Source organism: Sus scrofa, unplaced genomic scaffold (genome assembly GCF_000003025.6).
Source record: "Sus scrofa isolate TJ Tabasco breed Duroc unplaced genomic scaffold, Sscrofa11.1 Contig1431, whole genome shotgun sequence".
Taxonomy (NCBI): Eukaryota; Metazoa; Chordata; class Mammalia; order Artiodactyla; family Suidae; genus Sus; species Sus scrofa.
In genome coordinates this window covers 105272-128949 of record NW_018084874.1, presented here as the reverse complement: position 1 = coordinate 128949, position 23678 = coordinate 105272, and the positions used below count along the sequence as shown (strand labels likewise).

The 23678-nt window shown below is 50.0% G+C and overlaps 1 protein-coding gene and 1 long non-coding RNA gene across 2 annotated transcripts in view; both read left to right on the top strand.

The window, feature by feature from the left end:
- LOC100518090 overlaps positions 1-13090 on the top strand; it is a 28131-nt gene extending 15041 nt beyond the window's left edge. The window contains exons 4-13 of the mRNA XM_021081352.1: positions 5664-5734; positions 6199-6295; positions 7831-7901; positions 8373-8397; positions 9088-9158; positions 9686-9782; positions 11305-11375; positions 11847-11871; positions 12561-12631; positions 13061-13090. Of these exons, the coding sequence (XP_020937011.1) occupies positions 5664-5734; positions 6199-6295; positions 7831-7901; positions 8373-8397; positions 9088-9158; positions 9686-9782; positions 11305-11375; positions 11847-11871; positions 12561-12631; positions 13061-13090 (629 nt within the window). The remainder of the gene's footprint in view (positions 1-5663; positions 5735-6198; positions 6296-7830; positions 7902-8372; positions 8398-9087; positions 9159-9685; positions 9783-11304; positions 11376-11846; positions 11872-12560; positions 12632-13060) is intronic.
- Positions 13091-20041: 6951 nt separating this feature from the next.
- On the top strand, positions 20042-22931 carry LOC110258162. Its single transcript, XR_002341011.1, has 4 exons — positions 20042-20128; positions 21632-21701; positions 22164-22188; positions 22872-22931. It is a non-coding gene; the product is annotated as an uncharacterized LOC110258162 (long non-coding RNA).
- Positions 22932-23678: the final 747 nt, after the last annotated feature.

Genomic DNA, 23678 nt, shown 5'->3' with positions numbered 1-23678 from the left:
CCTCTGCTACCGCATGTCTTTTCTCCAAGTCCATGAGATTCTTTTCTGTGGGAAGGTTCATTTGTGCTGTATGTTAGATTCTAGATATAAGTGATATCGTCTGGTGTTTGTCTCTCTTTCTGACTTAGTTCACTTAGTAGGAGGGTCTCTAGTTCCATCCACATTGCTGAAAATGGCATTATTTTGTTCTTTCTATGGTTGAGTCGTATTCTGTTGTGTATTCATGCCACGTCTTCTGAATCCATCCATTTGTTGGTGGACGTTCAGGTTGTTTCCATGTCTCGGCTAGTGTGAATAGGGCTGCGGTGAACATAACGGGTGCATGTGTCTATTTCAAGGAAAGTCTTGTCTGGATATATGCCCACGAGTGGGATTGCTGGGTCACATGCTAGTTCTGTATATAGTTTTCTGAGGTACCTGGTGAGTGTTTTCCATGGCGGTTGTACCAATTTACATTCCCACCAACAGTGGAGGCGGGTCGCCTCTTCTCCACACCCTCTCCAGCACTTGTTATTGGTTGACTTGTAAATGATGGCCATTCTGACCGGTGTGAGGTGCTCCTTCATAGTACCTTTGATTTGCCTTTCTCTAATAATTAGTGATGTTGAGCATTTTCCCATCTGCCTGTTGGCCATCTGTATATCTTCCTTGGGTAAATGTCTATTCTTAGTTCTTTTACCCATTTTTCAAATGGGTTGTTGGTTTTTTGGCTGTCGAGTTGTCTATGTGTTTTTGCATAATTTAGAGGTTAAGCCCTTGCCAGCTGCATCATTCAAAACGATTTTCTCCCATTCCATAGGTTGTCTTTTTTTTTTTTTTTTTATGGTTTCCATTGCTGTGCCAAAGCTTGTCAGTTTGATTAAGACCCATTGGGACCGACCCATTGGTTTATTTTTGCTTTTAATTCTTTTCCCTTACAGTCTGATGTAAGAAAACATTTGTAAGGTTGATGTCAGAGACTGATTTGCCTGCGTTCTCCTCTAGGATTTTGATGGTGTCTTGCCTTACATTTAAGTCTTTAAGCCCTTTTGGGTTTATTTTTCTGCAAGGTGTCAGGGTTTCACTGATATTCATGCGGCTGTCCCGTTTTCCCAGCACCACTTGCTGAAGAGACCATCTTTTACCCGAACTTTTACATTCTTGCCTCCTTTGTTGAAGATTAGTTGACCGTAGGTGTCTGGGTTTATTTCTAGGTTGTGTATTCTGGTCCATGGGGCTATGTGTCTGTTTTGGTACCAGGACCACACTGTCTTGATTACCATAGCTTTGGAATATTGCCCAAAGTCTCCTGCTTGGTTTCTGTTCCTCAGGATTGCTTTGGCAATTCTGGCTCTTTTATGGGTCCATATAAATGTTTGGATTGTTGGTTCTAGTGTGGTGAAAAATGTCATGGGTAATTTGATAGTGATTGCATTGACTCTGTAGATTTCTTTGGGTAGGATGGCCGTTTTTACCATATCCATTTATCCAACCCTGGAGCATGGAATATCTTTCCATTTCTTTGGATCCTCTCTAATTTCCTCAATTAATGTTTTATCGTTCCCACCATACAAGTCTTTTGCCTCCTTGCTCAGGTTTATTCCCAGGTATTTACTTTTCATGGGGGTGATTTGAAAAGGTATTGTATTTTTGCAGTCCTTTTCTGGTACTTCATTTCTAGTGTACAGAAAGGCAACTGATTGCTGAGCGTTAGTTTTGTGCCCTGCTACACTGCGGAATTTGTTGATTAGGTCAAGGAGATTTTGTGTGGAGTCCTTAGGGTTTTTGATATTTAGTATCATGTCATCTGCATAGCGTGACAATTTTACCTCCCCTCTTCCAATCTGGACACCGTTTATTCCTTTTGTTTGTCTGATCGCTGTGGCTAGGACTTCCAATAAGTATGTTGGATAAAAGTCAGGAGAGTGGGCATCCTTGTCTTGGTCCAGATTTTAGTAGGCTGGCTTTCAGCTTTTCTCCATGGAGTATGATATTTGCTGTGGGCGTGTCATAAATGGCTTTGATTATGTTAAGGTAAGTTCCCTCTGTACCCACTTGGGTAAGAGGTTTTATCCTGAATGGATGTTGCACTTTTTCAAAGGCTTTTTCTACATCTATTGAGATGATCATGTGGTTTTTGACTTTTCTTTTGTTAATGTGGTGTATGCCATTGATTGATTTGTGTCTGGTGAACCATCCTTGTGCACCTGGGATGAATCGCACTTGGTCGTGGTGTATGATCTGTTTTATAGGTTGTTGGATTCGGTTGGCTAAAATTTTGTTGAGAATGCTTGCATCTATGTTCATCGCAGATACTGGCCTATCATTTTCTGTTTTGGTAGTATCTTTGGTTTAGGTATTAGGGTGAGGGTGGCTTCACAGAATGTCTTTGGGAGTGTTGTTTCTTTTTCACCGTTTTGGAAAATTTAACGAAGGATAGGTATAAATTCTTCTTTGTATGTTTGGTAGAATTCAGCTGTGAAGCCATCTGGTCCTGGACTTTTGTTTGTAGGGAGTGTTTTTATGACATACTCAGTTTCATTTGAAGTGATTGGCCTGGTCAGTTGCTCTGTTTCTTCTTGATGCAGTTTTTGGTGGGATGTAAGTCTCTAGAAGGGTGTCCATTTCTTCTAGGTTTTCAAATTTGTTGCCATCTAAATATTCAGAGTCCTCTCTCTCTCTTTTTATTTTTTGTATTTCTGCAATATCCATTAAGATTTCTCCTTTTTCTTTTCTTATTTTGTTTATTTGGGTTTTTGTTTCCTCGCCTTGGTGAGTCTGGCCAGAGGTTTTTCAATTTTGTTGCCTTGTCAAAGAACCAGTTCTTGGTTTTAGTGATAGTTTTCTGTTGAATTTTTCAATCTCTCCTTTATGGATTTCCTCTCAGGTCTTTATGATTTCCTTCCTTCTTTTGGCTTTAGGTTTTGTTCTTCTTTTTCTAGTTCATTTAGGTGGTGGGTAAAGTTGTTGACGTGAGGTTTTTCTTCTTTTTTGAGGAAGGCCTGTATCACTATGCCTTTCCCTCTAAGCACTGCTTTTGCAGCATCCCATAGATTTGGAGTGGTTGTGTCTTCAGTATCAGTTGTCCTGAGGTATTTTTCTAATTACCTTTTGGATTTCCTCCTTGACATGTAGAGTTTTTAGTAGCATGTTGTTGAGTCGCCATGTAGTCAGTTTTTTTCTGATTTCTTTCTCTGTGGTTGATTGCTAGTTTCATGCCATTGTGATACTTGAAATGATTTCTATCCTCTTAAATATGTTGAGGTTAGTTTTGTGCCCCTGAACGTGTCAGTCCTTGAGAATGTGCCGTGTACCCTTGAAAAGAATGTATCTAATTCTGCTTTTTTTTTTTTTTTTGGATGTAATATACTGAAAATGTCAGTGGCATCTAACTTTTTTATTGTGTGTTTAGGATCTCTGTTGCCCTATCGATTTTCTGTCTAGAGGATCTGTCCATTGATGTGAGTGGTGTGTTAATGTCTCCTACTATTAGTGTATCCCCATCGATTTCTCCTTTTATGGCTCTTAGCATTTGGGTGTGCATGGGTGCTCCTCTATGAGGGGCATATATATTGATGATGATAATATCCTCTTCTTGAGTGACACTATTTTATCATTAAATACTGTCCTCCTTTGTCTTTCTACATGGCCGTCTTTTTAAAGTCTGCTTTGTCCAATAGGAGTACTGCAACTCCTGCTTTCCTGTCTTGTTCATTGGCATGAAATAGCTTTTGCCATCCCCTCACTTTCCATCTATGTGTCCTTTGCCCTAAGGTGAGTCTCTTGTAGCTAGCACATTGTAGGCTCTTGCTTTTGTATTCGGTCAAGCACTCTCTGCCTTTTGATTGGGGCATTTGGTCCATGGACATTTAAGGCAATTATTGATACATATGCATTTATTGCCACTTTAAACCTCGTTTTCCAATTGAGTCTGTGTTTGTCCTTTGTTCCTTTTTTTGGTTGTATGATTTCTATTTATGCTTGGGTCCCTTTCTTTTTAGTTTTTGTGAATGTAATGTTTGGTTCTGCATTGCAGTTGCCCTATTTTTCGGGTCTGTTAGCCCATTCCTCTATCTGCTAGCACGAGCCTGGTAGTCAGATAGGCTCCCACACATTATAATAAAAAAGAGCCTAGATAGTCTTACTTTCCTTGCTTGCATTTTGTAATTTTGAATTCCTTTTTAACATCTTCATGTTTCTCCTTTTGCTTGTCCTTGTGTGGATCGTCTCTTTTTCAGTAGTTTTTTTTTTTTCTTCTTCTTTTTAGATCTGTGTACTGGATTATTGAAGTGATTGTGTTCCAATTGTGATTTCCAGCATTTTGTTTTTCTTTGTTTTTATTTGGAGAAGCCGTTTCAGTGTGTCTTTTAGAATGGGTTTAGTGTTGCTGTACTCTTCTACCTTTTGTTTGTTGGAGAAATTCCTTATTTCTCCTTCTCTTTTAAAGGGTATTTTTGCTGGGCACAGTATCAAGCCTGCAGATTTTTCCCTTGTAGAACTTCGACTATATCTTGCCACTCTCTTCTGGCCTGTAGACTTTCTGAATTGAAATCATCTGATAGCCTTATGGGCATTCCCTTATAATTCAAGCTTTGTGTTTCTCTTGCTGCCTTTAGAATTCTCTCTTTTTCTTTTAATTTTGCCATCTTTATTGTAATGTGTCTTGGTGTGGGTCTGTTTGGGTTCACCTTGTTTGGGGCCCTTGGTGCGTCCTGTCTGTTGCCTTTAGATTTGGAAAGTTTTCAGACATGATTTCTTTGAACATAGTTTCAATCCCCTTTTCTCTCTCTTCTTCTGGAATTCCTCTTATGCGTAGATTGATTGTTTTACCCCATAGATCTCTTATATTGTTTTCCTGTTGTTTCATTTGGTTTTCCGTATGCTGTCCTGATTGGGTCATTTCCATTATTTTATCTTCCAAGTCCCTAATTCATCCCCCTGCATTATTTATTTATTTATTTATTTATTGTCTTTTTGCCATTTTCTTGGGCTACTCTCGCAGCATATGGAGGTTCCCAGGCTAGGGTCGAATCGGAGCTGTAGCCACCAGCCTACGCGAGAGCCACAGCAACGCTGTATCCAAGCTGTGGCTGCAACCTACACCACAGCTCACAGCAACGCCGGATCGTTAACCCACTGAGCAAGGCCAGGGATCGAACCCGCAACCTCATGGTTCCTAGTCGGGTTCGTTAACCACTGGGCCACGACGGGAACTCCCCCCTGCATTGTTCATTCTGGTCTTTAGTGCCTTTAACTCAGTTTGCATCTCTGCAAACGAATTTTCTAATTGTTCTTGAGCTCCTCCTGATATTTTCTAGTTCCTTTCTAATGTAATCTGCTTTCCTTTTTCTATCTGTTCTTGAAAGAAAAATGTATATCTTCTAGAATCACTTATTTGGGGAGGAAATCCTTAGAAGGTGGGAAAGGTGGCACATTCTTGCTGGTTTTAGTGGGGAGGGCCAGATGGATTCCAGTTTTGTCCTTGGAAGTAGAATGACAGGTTTGCTGATGGAAAGTGATTTCCAGGTGAAGTCGTGAGGCCAGGTACTCTAGTCCCAAGAAAAATCCATATTACCCTGAGATGATGGAGGTTTGTCAGAAGGGCACAAGGTGTGTCTGTATGTGAAATGGCTAGTAGGAGTCTTAGTGTGTCAAAATCCTGACCCGAATCGTTGTCCACATAGATGACCCTGAGGAAGCCATGGACAAGCAGCCCACCATTGGACGAAATGAAGAGTCTGACAGCTCCTCAAACGTTAGTGTGATTTATTTATCTGAGAAAAAACGTAGCCTCAGTTTGACATTTTTAAACGAATACAACTCTGAAAGTCTGCAAAGTTCAAATCAGGGGATAAGTAAAGTTTTCTGGGGTATATGAATGTTAACTAAATGTCCCAATGGACGACTGATTCAAAAGGACATTTAAAAAGTGACAAGAGCAGATAGAATGTGCAGGTGTGGTTGGAAGCATGGTTAGTAGCAGAGACTCACCCTCCTTGAAGGAGACTTTGGCAGCTGTGGGTCAGAGTGCACGTAAGAGTTTTTCCAGGAAAATTCGAAGGCTTTCTCCAAGATGACCTCTGTGTTTTCCCTTTGGGACCTGGGACTAAAGGAATTTTACATTTGGGTTTTCTGTGGACAGACAGACAATGAAAAACCTTTGAGTCTGTAGAGCGCGGGAGGCTTAGATGCTGTCACTAAGAATGTGCTTTTCTCTAGATGCTGGATGAGGAGGACACTGACAAAGACGGGATGAGTTTGGAGGTCGACACTCCAGTGACGAACCATCGGGGTGACGACGACGATGACGAAGAAGGTGGGTCTTCCTTGCTGGCATTGGTTGGGGAGGCACCAGATCCGGGGTTCCTTTTGGGAAAGAGGGTTGCTCCCAGCTCATTCCCAGCCATAGTGATGCCCAAGGTGTACACGCCCTGGACACAAGTCTGCCCTGTAGATGGTGCTTTGTGGCAAGATAGGAGGCCCGGGAAGCGAGGTCCACACGTGAGCACGTGTGGTGTGAGCATGTGGTTCCCCAGAACCTCTTGCCTGTTTCCGCCGCAGAGAGACGCGTCAGCTTCGTGGAGGACAAAGGCCACCCCCTCTGCAGAGCTTCTCTGCGTTCATGCATTCTCCCTTGACCACCGCTGCTCCCAAGTTGGCTCAATGTCCCCGTTGCTCAGGTGGAGAGGATGCCGAGCCAGGTGGCCCAAGCCCTTGACCTCCTACGTGGAAAAGCCAAAGGGGGACCCAGGCCGGGTTCCCCATGGGGTTGCTCTGGACCCCTGACCTGTGCCTCTCCCTCAGCAGGGAGTCCTCAGTCATGGAGCCCTGAGGGGCGAGGGCCCCTGTCCCCCGTCCATGGTTGGGTGTAGCAGGGACTCCAGAGGTCCTGTAACACCTGCCCATCTCTAGAAGGTGGGCGGTCGGCGCTGGTGTCTTTGCTTCAACTTGGCCAAAAGAGATCGGGCTCGGGGGTGTGTTTTCTCGTGTTGGATGGTGTCACGTCAAGGCTTCCAACTGACCACCCTAGGTGGCACACACCCGGGGGCTGTTGCACATAAGAGCTCAGCGTGAAACCCCATCGTCAGCCTGGTGTCCAGCACCAGGGTACAGAAGCGTCTGCAGCGCTGGGCGAGGAGGAGTCAGTGCTGAGTCTTTGCGTCTCTCCGTGACGAACTGTCCCAACTCGTTGTAAGGCTCCTATGAGTGTGGGTAGCCTTTCACTCAGGGGACATGCACGCCTCATGTGGCCCAGGGAGACGGGGGAGAACAAGCAGGATGTGACTGAACGTGGCTGTTTTTGAGGGTAGGGTTTCCGTAGCGTCACGTCGTCTGTACTTGATTTTCTTTGCGACAAGTAGGGTGGCAAATACAGTTACCGGTATGCTTTCCTGGAATCGAAATTAGCCCTCCAGGACAGTTGAAAGTTTTAATCAACGGCAATGTCTTAGGGAAGATGCAGCGAGTGCAGTAAAAACAACGGTGACTCTTGGGGCGCAGATGATCTGGGAAGAAGTCCAGCAGACCCTGGCCATTTAGCAGACATTTCAGACGGGCAGGAGATGTCTGGGTCCCTACGCTCCCAAGAGAGCTTGCACTTGCGTGTCATTGCCCATCGATGAGGGTCCCCTTTGCTAGAAAACCACAGCTCTGGTTTCCTGTCTTGCCTGCCCTTCTCCTTTGCGTTCCTTCCTGCACCAAAGGGGCTGGCCCAGCAGCAGCTCAGTGCGCACTTACCAGCCACGCACATCCATTCACTGGCTCCCCACGTCGTCCTCATCAGGAAAAACTCCCAGCGGGATTCCTGAGCGTCACGCCCAGTGTCCTGACAGTTCCTCTGTGTGCCTCCAGATCTCCCCGAGATAGTGCTGGATGACGTGCCTGCGGTGAGGGTGGCGGGACGGCCTCCATTCGCTCCGCGGGTAAGTTGGGTTTTTAGTCTGAGCTCGCAGTGTTGCTCTATTTCCCCTTCGTGGACATTAAGTTATGACAGCCTGAGCCTGCACGTTCCAGACCATGTGGACGGTTCCGAGGGTTGGGACTCCATGTCAGGCGCGTCTGTTGCCAACTCCCGATGCCTGCTTCCGCAGGGCAATGCGATAACAACACCTGTCCCAACCTGCAGAGGACAGAGCTCCTTCTCCAGAAGCATCTTTTCCTCGAGGGAAAGAGTTCTGTCATCTCCAACTGACATGGCCTTGGACATCCCGTCGTCTAGGACAAGTTCTTGCCTTTCTCCCCGAGGAGGGTTTGCTCTGCCTTTGCTGGGTTCTCTGGACTCCACCGCTGTTGTGCATCGGGGTTTCTGCTGTCACCAAGTGAAGGAAAGACCTGTGCAAATAGGTGGCCTTGTGGTCTGATCCTCATGGCACTTTCTCCTCTTGTCATTGCAGGTGGCCTTCATGGTGAACAAAACACGTATGTATGCTGGAAGCACTCATCTGGGGGGAGGGGCCCCTTAGAAGGTGAGGCAGGTGGCGCAGTCTTGCTGGGTTTATTTATTTGTTTTTAATTGTTGTTTCCCCAGGGCAGGTTTTGTTTTTTTCCCCTTTCTTCCGGCCGTAGGGCATGGTGACCCGGTTACACATACATGCACACGTTCTATTTTCGCACATTATCATGCTCCATCATAAGTGACTGGACATAGCTCCCCAGGGCTACACAGCAGGCTCTCACTGCCCATCCATTCCAAAGGCAAGAGTTTGTATCTATTAACCCCAAGCTCCCCAGCCGCCCCAGTCCCTCCCCCTCCCCCTCCCCTCTCCCCCTTGGCAACCACAAGTCTCTTCTCCAAGTCCATGATTTTCTTTTCTGTGGAAAGGTTCATCTGTGCCTCATGTTAGACGCCAGATACATTCTTGCTGGTTTTGGTGTGGAGGGCCGGAGTGTTTGCAGTTTTGTCCTTGGAGTTAGGGTAGCAGGTTTGCTGATGGAAAGTGACTTACAGGTAAAGTCACGGGGCCAGGTACTGTAGTCCCAGGAACAAGCCGTGTTACCATTAGTCGATGGAGGTTTGTGTGCAAGGGACTAGGGGGGTGTGTATGGGAAACGGCTGGTAGGATTCTGAGTGTGTCAAAATCCTGAGCCTTCCTCTGACCCTCCTCCCAGATGACCCCGAGTACCCGAGGCGGAAGGTGTCCGGCATCAGTGCTCAGAAAGTTGTTCCACCTTCCACCAAGGTAAGGGCTTTTCACTTCTCTGAGGAAAAAGAAAAAGCAAAAAAAAAAAAAAAAATATATAATAAAATATAATATATATATATATATATAATATATGGCTTCATTCCCTAGCTTTTCAATCAAATTCAACTCTGAAAGTCCAAATCCGTGGATACTTAGGGTTTTCCTGGGTTGGGTGACTGTTGACTGATTGTCTGTCCCAGTGAATGACTGATTTAAAAAAGGACCTTTAAAAGCGGACAGCAGTAGTTTTGTATGTGTAAGTGTGGTCGGGAGCATGGTTAGTAGCAGAGACTCGCCCTCCTTGAAGGAGACTTTGGCAGCTGTGGGTCAGAGTGCACGTAAGAGTTTTTCCAGGAAAATTCGAAGGCTTTCTCCAAGATGACCTCTGTGTTTTTCCTTTGGGACCTGGGACTAAAGGAATTTTACATTTGGGTTTTCTGTGGACAGACAGACAATGAAAAACCTTTGAGTCTGTAGAGCGCGGGAGGCTTAGATGCTGTCACTAAGAATGTGCTTTTCTCTAGATGCTGGATGAGGAGGACACTGACAAAGACGGGATGAGTTTGGAGGTCGACACTCCAGTGACGAACCATCGGGGTGACGACGACGATGACGAAGAAGGTGGGTCTTCCTTGCTGGCATTGGTTGGGGAGGCACCAGATCCGGGGTTCCTTTTGGGAAAGAGGGTTGCTCCCAGCTCATTCCCAGCCATAGTGATGCCCAAGGTGTACACGCCCTGGACACAAGTCTGCCCTGTAGATGGTGCTTTGTGGCAAGATAGGAGGCCCGGGAAGCGAGGTCCACACGTGAGCACGTGTGGTGTGAGCGTGTGGTTCCCCAGAACCTCTTGCCTGTTTCCGCCGCAGAGAGACGCGTCAGCTTCGTGGAGGACAAAGGCCACCCCCTCTGCAGAGCTTCTCTGCGTTCATGCATTCTCCCTTGACCACCGCTGCTCCCAAGTTGGCTCAATGTCCCCGTTGCTCAGGTGGAGAGGGTGCCCAAGCCCTTGACCTCCTACGTGGAAAAGCCAAAGGGGGACCCAGGCCGGGTTCCCCATGGGGTTGCTCTGGACCCCTGACCTGTGCCTCTCCCTCAGCAGGGAGTCCTCAGTCATGGAGCCCTGAGGGGCGAGGGCCCCTGTCCCCCGTCCATGGTTGGGTGTAGCAGGGACTCCAGAGGTCCTGTAACACCTGCCCATCTCTAGAAGGTGGGCGGTCGGCGCTGGTGTCTTTGCTTCAACTTGGCCAAAAGAGATCGGGCTCGGGGGTGTGTTTTCTCGTGTTGGATGGTGTCACGTCAAGGCTTCCAACTGACCACCCTAGGTGGCACACACCCGGGGGCTGTTGCACATAAGAGCTCAGCGTGAAACCCCATCGTCAGCCTGGTGTCCAGCACCAGGGTACAGAAGCGTCTGCAGCGCTGGGCGAGGAGGAGTCAGTGCTGAGTCTTTGCGTCTCTCCGTGACGAACTGTCCCAACTCGTTGTAAGGCTCCTATGAGTGTGGGTAGCCTTTCACTCAGGGGACATGCACGCCTCATGTGGCCCAGGGAGACGGGGGAGAACAAGCAGGATGTGACTGAACGTGGCTGTTTTTGAGGGTAGGGTTTCCGTAGCGTCACGTCGTCTGTACTTGATTTTCTTTGCGACAAGTAGGGTGGCAAATACAGTTACCGGTATGCTTTCCTGGAATCGAAATTAGCCCTCCAGGACAGTTGAAAGTTTTAATCAACGGCAATGTCTTAGGGAAGATGCAGCGAGTGCAGTAAAAACAACGGTGACTCTTGGGGCGCAGATGATCTGGGAAGAAGTCCAGCAGACCCTGGCCATTTAGCAGACATTTCAGACGGGCAGGAGATGTCTGGGTCCCTACGCTCCCAAGAGAGCTTGCACTTGCGTGTCATTGCCCATCGATGAGGGTCCCCTTTGCTAGAAAACCACAGCTCTGGTTTCCTGTCTTGCCTGCCCTTCTCCTTTGCGTTCCTTCCTGCACCAAAGGGGCTGGCCCAGCAGCAGCTCAGTGCGCACTTACCAGCCACGCACATCCATTCACTGGCTCCCCACGTCGTCCTCATCAGGAAAAACTCCCAGCGGGATTCCTGAGCGTCACGCCCAGTGTCCTGACAGTTCCTCTGTGTGCCTCCAGATCTCCCCGAGATAGTGCTGGATGACGTGCCTGCGGTGAGGGTGGCGGGACGGCCTCCATTCGCTCCGCGGGTAAGTTGGGTTTTTAGTCTGAGCTTGCAGTGTTGCTCTATTTCCCCTTCGTGGACATTAAGTTATGACAGCCTGAGCCTGCACGTTCCAGACCATGTGGACGGTTCCGAGGGTTGGGACTCCATGTCAGGCGCGTCTGTTGCCAACTCCCGATGCCTGCTTCCGCAGGGCAATGCGATAACAACACCTGTCCCAACCTGCAGAGGACAGAGCTCCTTCTCCAGAAGCATCTTTTCCTCGAGGGAAAGAGTTCTGTCATCTCCAACTGACATGGCCTTGGACATCCCGTCGTCTAGGACAAGTTCTTGCCTTTCTCCCCGAGGAGGGTTTGCTCTGCCTTTGCTGGGTTCTCTGGACTCCACCGCTGTTGTGCATCGGGGTTTCTGCTGTCACCAAGTGAAGGAAAGACCTGTGCAAATAGGTGGCCTTGTGGTCTGATCCTCATGGCACTTTCTCCTCTTGTCATTGCAGGTGGCCTTCATGGTGAACAAAACATGTATGTATGCTGGAAGCACTCATCTGGGGGAGGGGCCCCTTAGAAGGTGAGGCAGGTGGCGCAGTCTTGCTGGGTTTATTTATTTGTTTTTAATTGTTGTTTCCCCAGGGCAGGTTTTGTTTTTTTCCCCTTTCTTCCGGCCGTAGGGCATGGTGACCCGGTTACACATACATGCACACGTTCTATTTTCGCACATTATCATGCTCCATCATAAGTGACTGGACATAGCTCCCCAGGGCTACACAGCAGGCTCTCACTGCCCATCCATTCCAAAGGCAAGAGTTTGTATCTATTAACCCCAAGCTCCCCAGCCGCCCCAGTCCCTCCCCCTCCCCCTCCCCTCTCCCCCTTGGCAACCACAAGTCTCTTCTCCAAGTCCATGATTTTCTTTTCTGTGGAAAGGTTCATCTGTGCCTCATGTTAGACGCCAGATACATTCTTGCTGGTTTTGGTGTGGAGGGCCGGAGTGTTTGCAGTTTTGTCCTTGGAGTTAGGGTAGCAGGTTTGCTGATGGAAAGTGACTTACAGGTAAAGTCACGGGGCCAGGTACTGTAGTCCCAGGAACAAGCCGTGTTACCATTAGTCGATGGAGGTTTGTGTGCAAGGGACTAGGGGGGTGTGTATGGGAAACGGCTGGTAGGATTCTGAGTGTGTCAAAATCCTGAGCCTTCCTCTGACCCTCCTCCCAGATGACCCCGAGTACCCGAGGCGGAAGGTGTCCGGCATCAGTGCTCAGAAAGTTGTTCCACCTTCCACCAAGGTAAGGGCTTTTCACTTCTCTGAGGAAAAAGAAAAAGCAAAAAAAAAAAAAAAATATATATATATATATATATATGGCTTCATTCCCTAGCTTTTCAATCAAATTCAACTCTGAAAGTCCAAATCCGTGGATACTTAGGGTTTTCCTGGGTTGGGTGACTGTTGACTGATTGTCTGTCCCAGTGAATGACTGATTTAAAAAAGGACCTTTAAAAGCGGACAGCAGTAGTTTTGTATGTGTAAGTGTGGTCGGGAGCATGGTTAGTAGCAGAGACTCGCCCTCCTTGAAGGAGACTTTGGCAGCTGTGGGTCAGAGTGCACGTAAGAGTTTTTCCAGGAAAATTCGAAGGCTTTCTCCAAGATGACCTCTGTGTTTTTCCTTTGGGACCTGGGACTAAAGGAATTTTACATTTGGGTTTTCTGTGGACAGACAGACAATGAAAAACCTTTGAGTCTGTAGAGCGCGGGAGGCTTAGATGCTGTCACTAAGAATGTGCTTTTCTCTAGATGCTGGATGAGGAGGACACTGACAAAGACGGGATGAGTTTGGAGGTCGACACTCCAGTGACGAACCATCGGGGTGACGACGACGATGACGAAGAAGGTGGGTCTTCCTTGCTGGCATTGGTTGGGGAGGCACCAGATCCGGGGTTCCTTTTGGGAAAGAGGGTTGCTCCCAGCTCATTCCCAGCCATAGTGATGCCCAAGGTGTACACGCCCTGGACACAAGTCTGCCCTGTAGATGGTGCTTTGTGGCAAGATAGGAGGCCCGGGAAGCGAGGTCCACACGTGAGCACGTGTGGTGTGAGCGTGTGGTTCCCCAGAACCTCTTGCCTGTTTCCGCCGCAGAGAGACGCGTCAGCTTCGTGGAGGACAAAGGCCACCCCCTCTGCAGAGCTTCTCTGCGTTCATGCATTCTCCCTTGACCACCGCTGCTCCCAAGTTGGCTCAATGTCCCCGTTGCTCAGGTGGAGAGGGTGCCCAAGCCCTTGACCTCCTACGTGGAAAAGCCAAAGGGGACCCAGGCCGGGTTCCCCATGGGGTTGCTCTGGACCCCTGACCTGTGCCTCTCCCTCAGCAGGGAGTCCTCAGTCATGGAGCCCTGAGGGGCGAGGGCCCCTGTCCCCCGTCCATGGTTGGGTGTAGCAGGGACTCCAGAGGTCCTGTAACACCTGCCCATCTCTAGAAGGTGGGCGGTCGGCGCTGGTGTCTTTGCTTCAACTTGGCCAAAAGAGATCGGGCTCGGGGGTGTGTTTTCTCGTGTTGGATGGTGTCACGTCAAGGCTTCCAACTGACCACCCTAGGTGGCACACACCCGGGGGCTGTTGCACATAAGAGCTCAGCGTGAAACCCCATCGTCAGCCTGGTGTCCAGCACCAGGGTACAGAAGCGTCTGCAGCCCTGGGCGAGGAGGAGTCAGTGCTGAGTCTTTGCGTCTCTCCGTGACGAACTGTCCCAACTCGTTGTAAGGCTCCTATGAGTGTGGGTAGCCTTTCACTCAGGGGACATGCACGCCTCATGTGGCCCAGGGAGACGGGGGAGAACAAGCAGGATGTGACTGAACGTGGCTGTTTTTGAGGGTAGGGTTTCCGTAGCGTCACGTCGTCTGTACTTGATTTTCTTTGCGACAAGTAGGGTGGCAAATACAGTTACCGGTATGCTTTCCTGGAATCGAAATTAGCCCTCCAGGACAGTTGAAAGTTTTAATCAACGGCAATGTCTTAGGGAAGATGCAGCGAGTGCAGTAAAAACAACGGTGACTCTTGGGGCGCAGATGATCTGGGAAGAAGTCCAGCAGACCCTGGCCATTTAGCAGACATTTCAGACGGGCAGGAGATGTCTGGGTCCCTACGCTCCCAAGAGAGCTTGCACTTGCGTGTCATTGCCCATCGATGAGGGTCCCCTTTGCTAGAAAACCACAGCTCTGGTTTCCTGTCTTGCCTGCCCTTCTCCTTTGCGTTCCTTCCTGCACCAAAGGGGCTGGCCCAGCAGCAGCTCAGTGCGCACTTACCAGCCACGCACATCCATTCACTGGCTCCCCACGTCGTCCTCATCAGGAAAAACTCCCAGCGGGATTCCTGAGCGTCACGCCCAGTGTCCTGACAGTTCCTCTGTGTGCCTCCAGATCTCCCCGAGATAGTGCTGGATGACGTGCCTGCGGTGAGGGTGGCGGGACGGCCTCCATTCGCTCCGCGGGTAAGTTGGGTTTTTAGTCTGAGCTTGCAGTGTTGCTCTATTTCCCCTTCGTGGACATTAAGTTATGACAGCCTGAGCCTGCACGTTCCAGACCATGTGGACGGTTCCGAGGGTTGGGACTCCATGTCAGGCGCGTCTGTTGCCAACTCCCGATGCCTGCTTCCGCAGGGCAATGCGATAACAACACCTGTCCCAACCTGCAGAGGACAGAGCTCCTTCTCCAGAAGCATCTTTTCCTCGAGGGAAAGAGTTCTGTCATCTCCAACTGACATGGCCTTGGACATCCCGTCGTCTAGGACAAGTTCTTGCCTTTCTCCCCGAGGAGGGTTTGCTCTGCCTTTGCTGGGTTCTCTGGACTCCACCGCTGTTGTGCATCGGGGTTTCTGCTGTCACCAAGTGAAGGAAAGACCTGTGCAAATAGGTGGCCTTGTGGTCTGATCCTCATGGCACTTTCTCCTCTTGTCATTGCAGGTGGCCTTCATGGTGAACAAAACACGTATGTATGCTGGAAGCACTCATCTGGGGGGAGGGGCCCCTTAGAAGGTGAGGCAGGTGGCGCAGTCTTGCTGGGTTTATTTATTTGTTTTTAATTGTTGTTTCCCCAGGGCAGGTTTTGTTTTTTCCCCTTTCTTCCGGCCGTAGGGCATGGTGACCCGGTTACACATACATGCACACGTTCTATTTTCGCACATTATCATGCTCCATCATAAGTGACTGGACATAGCTCCCCAGGGCTACACAGCAGGCTCTCACTGCCCATCCATTCCAAAGGCAAGAGTTTGTATCTATTAACCCCAAGCTCCCCAGCCGCCCCAGTCCCTCCCCCTCCCCCTCCCCTCTCCCCCTTGGCAACCACAAGTCTCTTCTCCAAGTCCATGATTTTCTTTTCTGTGGAAAGGTTCATCTGTGCCTCATGTTAGACGCCAGATACATTCTTGCTGGTTTTGGTGTGGAGGGCCGGAGTGTTTGCAGTTTTGTCCTTGGAGTTAGGGTAGCAGGTTTGCTGATGGAAAGTGACTTACAGGTAAAGTCACGGGGCCAGGTACTGTAGTCCCAGGAACAAGCCGTGTTACCATTAGTCGATGGAGGTTTGTGTGCAAGGGACTAGGGGGGTGTGTATGGGAAACGGCTGGTAGGATTCTGAGTGTGTCAAAATCCTGAGCCTTCCTCTGACCCTCCTCCCAGATGACCCCGAGTACCCGAGGCGGAAGGTGTCCGGCATCAGTGCTCAGAAAGTTGTTCCACCTTCCACCAAGGTAAGGGCTTTTCACTTCTCTGAGGAAAAAGAAAAAGCAAAAAAAAAAAAAATATATATATATATATATATATATGGCTTCATTCCCTAGCTTTTCAATCAAATTCAACTCTGAAAGTCCAAATCCGTGGATACTTAGGGTTTTCCTGGGTTGGGTGACTGTTGACTGATTGTCTGTCCCAGTGAATGACTGATTTAAAAAAGGACCTTTAAAAGCGGACAGCAGTAGTTTTGTATGTGTAAGTGTGGTCGGGAGCATGGTTAGTAGCAGAGACTCGCCCTCCTTGAAGGAGACTTTGGCAGCTGTGGGTCAGAGTGCACGTAAGAGTTTTTCCAGGAAAATTCGAAGGCTTTCTCCAAGATGACCTCTGTGTTTTTCCTTTGGGACCTGGGACTAAAGGAATTTTACATTTGGGTTTTCTGTGGACAGACAGACAATGAAAAACCTTTGAGTCTGTAGAGCGCGGGAGGCTTAGATGCTGTCACTAAGAATGTGCTTTTCTCTAGATGCTGGATGAGGAGGACACTGACAAAGACGGGATGAGTTTGGAGGTCGACACTCCAGTGACGAACCATCGGGGTGACGACGACGATGACGAAGAAGGTGGGTCTTCCTTGCTGGCATTGGTTGGGGAGGCACCAGATCCGGGGTTCCTTTTGGGAAAGAGGGTTGCTCCCAGCTCATTCCCAGCCATAGTGATGCCCAAGGTGTACACGCCCTGGACACAAGTCTGCCCTGTAGATGGTGCTTTGTGGCAAGATAGGAGGCCCGGGAAGCGAGGTCCACACGTGAGCACGTGTGGTGTGAGCGTGTGGTTCCCCAGAACCTCTTGCCTGTTTCCGCCGCAGAGAGACGCGTCAGCTTCGTGGAGGACAAAGGCCACCCCCTCTGCAGAGCTTCTCTGCGTTCATGCATTCTCCCTTGACCACCGCTGCTCCCAAGTTGGCTCAATGTCCCCGTTGCTCAGGTGGAGAGGGTGCCCAAGCCCTTGACCTCCTACGTGGAAAAGCCAAAGGGGGACCCAGGCCGGGTTCCCCATGGGGTTGCTCTGGACCCCTGACCTGTGCCTCTCCCTCAGCAGGGAGTCCTCAGTCATGGAGCCCTGAGGGCGAGGGCCCCTGTCCCCCGTCCATGGTTGGGTGTAGCAGGGACTCCAGAGGTCCTGTAACACCTGCCCATCTCTAGAAGGTGGGCGGTCGGCGCTGGTGTCTTTGCTTCAACTTGGCCAAAAGAGATCGGGCTCGGGGGTGTGTTTTCTCGTGTTGGATGGTGTCACGTCAAGGCTTCCAACTGACCACCCTAGGTGGCACACACCCGGGGGCTGTTGCACATAAGAGCTCAGCGTGAAACCCCATCGTCAGCCTGGTGTCCAGCACCAGGGTACAGAAGCGTCTGCAGCCCTGGGCGAGGAGGAGTCAGTGCTGAGTCTTTGCGTCTCTCCGTGACGAACTGTCCCAACTCGTTGTAAGGCTCCTATGAGTGTGGGTAGCCTTTCACTCAGGGGACATGCACGCCTCATGTGGCCCAGGGAGACGGGGGAGAACAAGCAGGATGTGACTGAACGTGGCTGTTTTTGAGGGTAGGGTTTCCGTAGCGTCACGTCGTCTGTACTTGATTTTCTTTGCGACAAGTAGGGTGGCAAATACAGTTACCGGTATGCTTTCCTGGAATCGAAATTAGCCCTCCAGGACAGTTGAAAGTTTTAATCAACGGCAATGTCTTAGGGAAGATGCAGCGAGTGCAGTAAAAACAACGGTGACTCTTGGGGCGCAGATGATCTGGGAAGAAGTCCAGCAGACCCTGGCCATTTAGCAGACATTTCAGACGGGCAGGAGATGTCTGGGTCCCTACGCTCCCAAGAGAGCTTGCACTTGCGTGTCATTGCCCATCGATGAGGGTCCCCTTTGCTAGAAAACCACAGCTCTGGTTTCCTGTCTTGCCTGCCCTTCTCCTTTGCGTTCCTTCCTGCACCAAAGGGGCTGGCCCAGCAGCAGCTCAGTGCGCACTTACCAGCCACGCACATCCATTCACTGGCTCCCCACGTCGTCCTCATCAGGAAAAACTCCCAGCGGGATTCCTGAGCGTCACGCCCAGTGTCCTGACAGTTCCTCTGTGTGCCTCCAGATCTCCCCGAGATAGTGCTGGATGACGTGCCTGCGGTGAGGGTGGCGGGACGGCCTCCATTCGCTCCGCGGGTAAGTTGGGTTTTTAGTCTGAGCTGCAGTGTTGCTCTATTTCCCCTTCGTGGACATTAAGTTATGACAGCCTGAGCCTGCACGTTCCAGACCATGTGGACGGTTCCGAGGGTTGGGACTCCATGTCAGGCGCGTCTGTTGCCAACTCCCGATGCCTGCTTCCGCAGGGCAATGCGATAACAACACCTGTCCCAACCTGCAGAGGACAGAGCTCCTTCTCCAGAAGCATCTTTTCCTCGAGGGAAAGAGTTCTGTCATCTCCAACTGACATGGCCTTGGACATCCCGTCGTCTAGGACAAGTTCTTGCCTTTCTCCCCGAGGAGGGTTTGCTCTGCCTTTGCTGGGTTCTCTGGACTCCACCGCTGTTGTGCATCGGGGTTTCTGCTGTCACCAAGTGAAGGAAAGACCTGTGCAAATAGGTGGCCTTGTGGTCTGATCCTCATGGCACTTTCTCCTCTTGTCATTGCAGGTGGCCTTCATGGTGAACAAAACACGTATGTATGCTGGAAGCACTCATCTGGGGGAGGGGCCCCTTAGAAGGTGAGGCAGGTGGCGCAGTCTTGCTGGGTTTATTTATTTGTTTTTAATTGTTGTTTCCCCAGGGCAGGTTTTGTTTTTTTCCCCTTTCTTCCGCCGTAGGGCATGGTGACCCGGTTACACATACATGCACACGTTCTATTTTCGCACATTATCATGCTCCATCATAAGTGACTGGACATAGCTCCCCAGGGCTACACAGCAGGCTCTCACTGCCCATCCATTCCAAAGGCAAGAGTTTGTATCTATTAACCCCAAGCTCCCCAGCCGCCCCAGTCCCTCCCCCTCCCCTCCCCTCTCCCCCTTGGCAACCACAAGTCTCTTCTCCAAGTCCATGATTTTCTTTTCTGTGGAAAGGTTCATCTGTGCCTCATGTTAGACGCCAGATACATTCTTGCTGGTTTTGGTGTGGAGGGCCGGAGTGTTTGCAGTTTTGTCCTTGGAGTTAGGGTAGCAGGTTTGCTGATGGAAAGTGACTTACAGGTAAAGTCACGGGGCCAGGTACTGTAGTCCCAGGAACAAGCCGTGTTACCATTAGTCGATGGAGGTTTGTGTGCAAGGGACTAGGGGGGTGTGTATGGGAAACGGCTGGTAGGATTCTGAGTGTGTCAAAATCCTGAGCCTTCCTCTGACCCTCCTCCCAGATGACCCCGAGTACCCGAGGCGGAAGGTGTCCGGCATCAGTGCTCAGAAAGTTGTTCCACCTTCCACCAAGGTAAGGGCTTTTCACTTCTCTGAGGAAAAAGAAAAAGCAAAAAAAAAAAAAATATATATATATATATATATATGGCTTCATTCCCTAGCTTTTCAATCAAATTCAACTCTGAAAGTCCAAATCCGTGGATACTTAGGGTTTTCCTGGTTGGGTGACTGTTGACTGATTGTCTGTCCCAGTGAATGACTGATTTAAAAAAGACTTTAAAAGCGGACAGCAGTAGTTTTGTATGTGTAAGTGTGGTCGGGAGCATGGTTAGTAGCAGAGACTCGCCCTCCTTGAAGGAGACTTTGGCAGCTGTGGGTCAGAGTGCACGTAAGAGTTTTTCCAGGAAAATTCGAAGGCTTTCTCCAAGATGACCTCTGTGTTTTTCCTTTGGGACCTGGGACTAAAGGAATTTACATTTGGGTTTTCTGTGGACAGACAGACAATGAAAAACCTTTGAGTCTGTAGAGCGCGGGAGGCTTAGATGCTGTCACTAAGAATGTGCTTTTCTCTAGATGCCTGGATGAGGAGGACACTGACAAAGACGGGATGAGTTTGGAGGTCGACACTCCAGTGACGAACCATCGGGGTGACGACGACGATGACGAAGAAGGTGGTCTTCCTTGCTGGCATTGGTTGGGGAGGCACCAGATCCGGGGTTCCTTTTGGGAAAGAGGGTTGCTCCAGCTCATTCCCAGCCATAGTGATGCCCAAGGTGTACACGCCCTGGACACAAGTCTGCCCTGTAGATGGTGCTTTGTGGCAAGATAGGAGGCCCGGGAAGCGAGGTCCACACGTGAGCACGTGTGGTGTGAGCGTGTGGTTCCCCAGAACCTCTTGCCTGTTTCCGCCGCAGAGAGACCGTCAGCTTCGTGGAGGACAAAGGCCACCCCCTCTGCAGAGCTTCTCTGCGTTCATAGCATTCTCCTTGACCACCGCTGCTCCCAAGTTGGCTCAATGTCCCCGTTGCTCAGGTGGAGAGGTGCCCAAGCCCTTGACCTCCTACGTGGAAAAGCCAAAGGGGGACCCAGGCCGGGTTCCCCATGGGGTTGCTCTGGACCCTGACCTGTGCCTCTCCCTCAGCAGGGAGTCCTCATCATGGAGCCCTGAGGGGCGAGGGCCCCTGTCCCCCGTCCATGGTTGGGTGTAGCAGGGACTCCAGAGGTCCTGTAACACCTGCCCATCTCTAGAAGGTGGGCGGTCGGCGCTGGGTCTTTGCTTCAACTTGGCCAAAAGAGATCGGGCTCGGGGTGTGTTTTCTCGTGTTGGATGGTGTCACGTCAAGGCTTCCAACTGACCACCCTAGGTGGCACACACCCGGGGCTGTTGCACATAAGAGCTCAGCGTGAAACCCCATCGTCAGCCTGGTGTCCAGCACCAGGTACAGAAGCGTCTGCAGCCCTGGGCGAGGAGGAGTCAGTGCTGAGTCTTTGCGTCTCTCCGTGACGAACTGTCCCAACTCGTTGTAAGGCTCCTATGAGTGTGGGTAGCCTTTCACTCAGGGGACATGCACGCCTCATGTGGCACAGGGAGACGGGGAGAACAAGCAGGATGTGACTGAACGTGGCTGTTTTTGAGGGTAGGGTTTCCGTAGCGTCACGTCGTCTGTACTTGATTTCTTTGCGACAAGTAGGGTGGCAAATACAGTTACCGGTATGCTTCCTGGAATCGAAATTAGCCTCCAGGACAGTTGAAAGTTTTAATCAACGGCAATGTCTTAGGGAAGATGCAGCGAGTGCAGTAAAACAACGGTGACTCTTGGGGCGCAGATGATCTGGGAAGAAGTCCAGCAGACCCTGGCCATTTAGCAGACATTTCAGACGGGCAGGAGATGTCTGGGTCCCTACGCTCCCAAGAGAGCTTGCACTTGCGTGTCATTGCCCATCGATGAGGGTCCCTTTGCTAGAAAACCACAGCTCTGGTTTCCTGTCTTGCCTGCCCTTCTCCTTTGCGTTCCTTCCTGCACCAAAGGGCTGGCCCAGCAGCAGCTCAGTGCGCACTTACACCACGCACATCCATTCACTGGCTCCCCACGTCGTCCTCATCAGGAAAACTCCCAGCGGGATTCCTGAGCGTCACGCCCCAGTGTCCTGACAGTTCCTCTGTGTGCCTCCAGATCTCCCCGAGATAGTGCTGGATGACGTGCCTGCGGTGAGGGTGGCGGACGGCCTCCATTCGCTCCGCGGGTAAGTTGGGTTTTTAGTCTGAGCTCGCAGTGTTGCTCTATTTCCCCTTCGTGGACATTAAGTTATGACAGCCTGAGCCTGCACGTTCCAGACCATGTGGACGGTTCCGAGGGTTGGGACTCCATGTCAGGCGCGTCTGTTGCCAACTCCCGATGCCTGCTTCCGCAGGGCAATGCGATAACAACACCTGTCCCAACCTGCAGAGGACAGAGCTCCTTCTCCAGAAGCATCTTTTCCTCGAGGGAAGATTCTGTCATCTCCAACTGACATGGCCTTGGACATCCCGTCGTCTAGGACAAGTTCTGCCTTTCTCCCCGAGGAGGGTTTGCTCTGCTTTGTGGGTTCTCTGGACTCCACCGCTGTTGTGCATCGGGTTTCTGCTGTCACCAAGTGAAGGAAAGACCTGTGCAAATAGGTGCCTTGTGTCTGATCCTCATGGCACTTTCTCTCTTGTCATTGCAGGTGGCCTTCATGGTGAACAAAACACGTATGTATGCTGGAAGCACTCATCTGGGGGAGGGGCCCCTTAGAAGGTGAGGCAGGTGCGCAGTCTTGCTGGGTTTATTTATTTGTTTTTAATTGTTGTTTCCCCAGGGCAGGTTTTGTTTTTTTCCCCTTTCTTCCGGCCGTAGGGCATGGTGACCCGGTTACACATACATGCACACGTTCTATTTTCGCACATTATCATGCTCCATCATAAGTGACTGGACATAGCTTCCCAGGCTACACAGCAGGCTCTCACTGCCCATCCATTCCAAAGGCAAGAGTTTGTATCTATTAACCCCAAGCTCCCCAGCCGCCCCAGTCCCTCCCCCTCCCCCTCCCCTCTCCCCTTGGCAACACAAGTCTCTTCTCCAAGTCCATGATTTTCTTTCTGTGGAAAGGTTCATCTGTGCCTCATGTTAGACGCCAGATACATTCTTGCTGGTTTTGGTGTGGAGGGCCGGAGTGTTTGCAGTTTTGTCCTTGGAGTTAGGGTAGCAGGTTTGCTGATGGAAAGTGACTTACAGGTAAAGTCACGGGCCAGGTACTGTAGTCCCAGGAACAAGCCGTGTTACCATTAGTCGATGGAGGTTTGTGTGCAAGGGACTAGGGGGGTGTGTATGGGAAACGGCTGGTAGGATTCTGAGTGTGTCAAAATCCTGAGCCTTCCTCTGACCCTCCTCCCAGATGACCCCGAGTACCCGAGGCGGAAGGTGTCCGGCATCAGTGCTCAGAAAGTTGTTCCACTTCCACCAAGGTAAGGGCTTTTCACTTCTCTGAGGAAAAAGAAAAAGCAAAAAAAAAAAACAAAATATAAATATATATTATATGGCTTCATTCCCTAGCTTTTCAATCAAATTCAACTCTGAAAGTCCAAATCCGTGGATACTTAGGGTTTCCTGGGTTGGGTGACTGTTGACTGATTGTCTGTCCAGTGAATGACTGATTTAAAAAGGACCTTTAAAAGCGGACAGCAGTAGTTTTGTATGTGTAAGTGTGGTGGGAGCATGGTTAGTAGCAGAGACTCGCCCTCCTTGAAGGAGACTTTGGCACTGTGGGTCAGAGTGCACGTAAGAGTTTTTCCAGGAAAATTCGAAGGCTTTCTCCAAGATGACCTCTGTGTTTTCCTTTGGGACCTGGGACTAAAGGAATTTTACATTTGGGTTTTCTGTGGACAGACAGACAATGAAAAACCTTTGAGTCTGTAGAGCGCGGGAGGCTTAGATGCTGTCACTAAGAATGTGCTTTTCTCTAGATGCTGGATGAGGAGGACACTGACAAAGACGGGATGAGTTTGGAGGTCGACACTCCAGTGACGAACCATCGGGGTGACGACGACGATGACGAAGAAGGTGGGTCTTCCTTGCTGGCATTGGTTGGGGGAGCACCAGATCCGGGTTCCTTTTGGGAAAGAGGGTTGCTCCCAGCTCATTCCCAGCCATAGTGATGCCCAAGGTGTACACGCCCTGGACACAAGTCTGCCCTGTAGATGGT